The sequence below is a fragment of the Cupressus sempervirens genome, chromosome 3 (genome assembly GCF_028749045.1).
Source record: "Cupressus sempervirens isolate cs-2001-9-10 chromosome 3, ASM2874904v1, whole genome shotgun sequence".
Classification (NCBI taxonomy): Eukaryota; Viridiplantae; Streptophyta; class Pinopsida; order Cupressales; family Cupressaceae; genus Cupressus; species Cupressus sempervirens.
In genome coordinates, this window is record NC_143120.1 from 1,089,640,757 (window position 1) to 1,089,643,761 (window position 3,005).

The 3,005-nt window shown below is 36.3% G+C and overlaps 1 protein-coding gene across 1 annotated transcript; it reads right to left on the reverse strand.

Moving 5' to 3' along the window:
* Positions 1-251: 251 nt before the first annotated feature.
* Positions 252-1,843, reverse strand: LOC149570569 (cyclin-U2-1-like). Its single transcript, XM_089817921.1, has 2 exons — positions 805-1,843; positions 252-701 (listed from the first exon to the last, which is right to left on the reverse strand). The coding sequence occupies exons 1-2, from the start codon at positions 1,200-1,202 to the stop codon at positions 416-418; spliced, it is 684 nt and encodes a 227-aa protein (XP_089674047.1). The 5' UTR covers positions 1,203-1,843; the 3' UTR covers positions 252-415.
* Positions 1,844-3,005: the final 1,162 nt, after the last annotated feature.

Genomic DNA, 3,005 nt, shown 5'->3' on the forward strand with positions numbered 1-3,005 from the left:
GGCTGTAAGCAATATGTTTGTGAATTTTCTGTGGAGTCATGGACTAAGCATGTGCTTATATGCTGTTCTGGATTGTTTTTTTAAAGTTCCCTTCGACACAATGTTGACTGTTTACTTATTGTAATTTTTTTTTATTTCAATTTGAAAATTTTGTCACTCTTTGTTTTTGTAATTATTTTCTTCCACTAATTTTTTTTAAAAACACCAAAACGTGCCTTTTCCTCGAAAGAATTCAACAGTAAGAGATAATATACCAATCCTATTGAACATTAGCTTAAATTAGAAAGTCCAGCCAATTAATATTACAATGTGGTCACAGATTCAATGTTCTTAGTTGTTACTCTTGTGTAAAGCCTTGTGGAGAAGGGGAGAATCTCCATGGATTGATCCTTTTATAATTAAGGTAAGATTATTTTTAGCATCCTGCATAGCTATAGCTGATGGCTAATGCCTGCTTCTTGCTCTCCTCCAATCTACACGATTTCTTTGATTCATTTCTGGATAAACTGAGAATAGTCCTCTCTATTTGAAACCCTCCACCCAATGAGACCTCTCGTTTAAAATGGGAGCAATAGCTTTCAAACACGCTCACTGTCACTTGCAACCGGAACCGCATCATGAACAAGAACTCAACTTCTAGAATGTTCACTTCCCTCATTGTTAAGCCACCCACTTTGGCAAAATAGTCATTATTGTAATGCCTGCACCCACAACACAAAAAATAACAATTATCAGTAAATTGACATGCTATCAGGAAAAAAACCCAATTAATGAAAACAGAGAAATTAAAATAAGAACACTTACAGATCATCAAGAAACTTGGTAGCAACCATGACAGTGGTGATGGCGAGCCTGTGAATGTTGAGAGAGGTTAAGCGGAAGTTGGGATTGCTGAGAATAAGACGATCAATATAAACATATGCCACAACAAATGCAGAAGGACTGCAGCGAACATACTTGAACATCCTTTCCAAATACTTTTGTAAGCTCATGGCAGGAACTTGCATTGCAGAGAAAACACACAAATTCTCCCTTGAAATCTTTTTACCCGAAGAAAACATGAGCCTTTCATGTCGGGCTACAAGTCTCTCTAGTAAGGAGGCAAGCACTGAGAGAATCCATGGGCTTGAATCACTTTCACCACTGCATAAGTCGGAGCAAGAAACAGCTGAGTATAGATCTGAACCATTTGCTTCTCTCATCTCTACTTTTTTTCCTCCTCTTCTTCTTGGGTAGTCTTGAATCAAGCTCAACTACTAAATCCTCTATCCTATTACAATTCCAATTGTTATGGCCACTTCATATAGAATGTTGTAAGCTGTGCTCAACTATTAAATCCTCTTCCCTAATTCAATTCTAAATTTTATCTCTACCCACTAGAATGCTCTTCTCTTCTTAATGTTGTTGATAGCTTGAACAATCAGTGAGTTGAGCTTAGTACTAAATCCTCTTTCCTATTATATTTTCAATTCTTATCTCCACCCACTAGAACCAACTTGAAATTGATGCTATTCTGAATAAGAATAGTTGTTATAGCACTCAACTGCTAAATCCTCTTCTCTATTTCAATTCTGATTCTTATTTCTACCCACTAGACTAGTTTTTCTTTCTTTGTTGTTTGCTAACCTGAACAACTACTGAATTAGTACACTCCCAAATACTGAATCCTCTCCCCTATTGCAACTCCAATTGTCATCTCCAACAACTGGAAATAGATGCTATTTTGGAAACAAGTACCAGTAGGGTATCCTGCATCTAATTGGGTGGAGGGAATGGGCATTTTATAGGTAGGGAGTTTGTATAGAGAGAAAGATCCGGTATGGAGTGGAAAGGTCGCGGAGTCTTCTTTCTTCTTCTACTCAACGTACGTCCTTGTTTGAGGTTTTGTTTGGGTAAGGGTTATAATACATTTGACGAACTGAGTGACAGAAGGGGAATCTGATCTTCACGTGAACACATCAAATCAAATGGCAGGCCAAAACAATTAAAAATGTGGTACAATGAAGTGAAAGAGGTGAATTGTAGAGATGACTCTAGCATTAGGGTTCCATGACCAATCTTCCACGAAGGACGTTTACTGTAAAATATAATGTGAGGGTGAGTTGGAGTTATCAGTCCGATACAAATGCTGTCAAATCCAACGACAAACTGATCGTCCACATTTGTCCTTTTCGGCCTTGGAAAGAAAGCTCTGGTTCAGGTCTCCTTTTTACCATGAAAATCTTCATCTGGGATAACATTAACATTTTTATTCTGCTTCGGTGGGAACGCCTGAGTCGGCCTAATTTACGGCTGGGTTTAACTTTATCACCGTCTTCTACAATAATTATTGAAATTGCTCTGCCCCATTGTTTGCTCAATCTCAGGGACGGATCTATCTGGGAGAAGTTGAAATATCAATTGTAAGGTTGATTTGTGTTATTTTATATGGCCTGAATTTGTCAATTTGTCCACCACCTACTCAGTAGTTGTAACGTACACGTAGGTTCGTGGCCTCGCTCACAAGTCTCATCAGTGTCTTCGATCAATTTAATTAAAGCTGTGATCACGAGTCCCCAACTTCAAGAATTGTTTAAAACAACTTGGCTAAATCGGCCACAACCACTGCACCACCATTATAGCAGTACTAAATGCTGTGTTACCCACTCTACTGGTTATTGTTTTAATTTTTACCAGGGTTATGAATAACTAATTTTATAATGCTGCATGATTGAAATTGTAAAAAGGTTACTGTTTCTAATATCTATTTGTCCTAAGGTAATACTATTGTAACCACTTATGTGGTGATTAATTCTTTAATAACCAGCTAGATGTAAGTATTTTTATTTCCAAGTTTAACTTTTAATTGTCTAATGTTTATTTGTGAGGGTTTTAATTTTTAAAATGATTTTTAGGAAGCAGTAATGATTTATATATCAAATTAATATGATAAACAAAACTTGTTTAATAATGTTTCAAAATTAAATACTTGATTAATGAAAAATGCCAAATGTGTCATGTAATAT

Excerpts from the sequence above, each read along its gene's own strand:
- LOC149570569 (XM_089817921.1), bottom strand. The coding sequence starts at position 1,202 with ATGAGAGAAGCAAATGGTTCAGATCTATACTCAGCTGTTTCTTGCTCC. Across the intron at positions 702-804 it reads ACCAAGTTTCTTGATGATCT|GCATTACAATAATGACTATT; the intron begins GTAAGTGTTCTT and ends TTGTGGGTGCAG.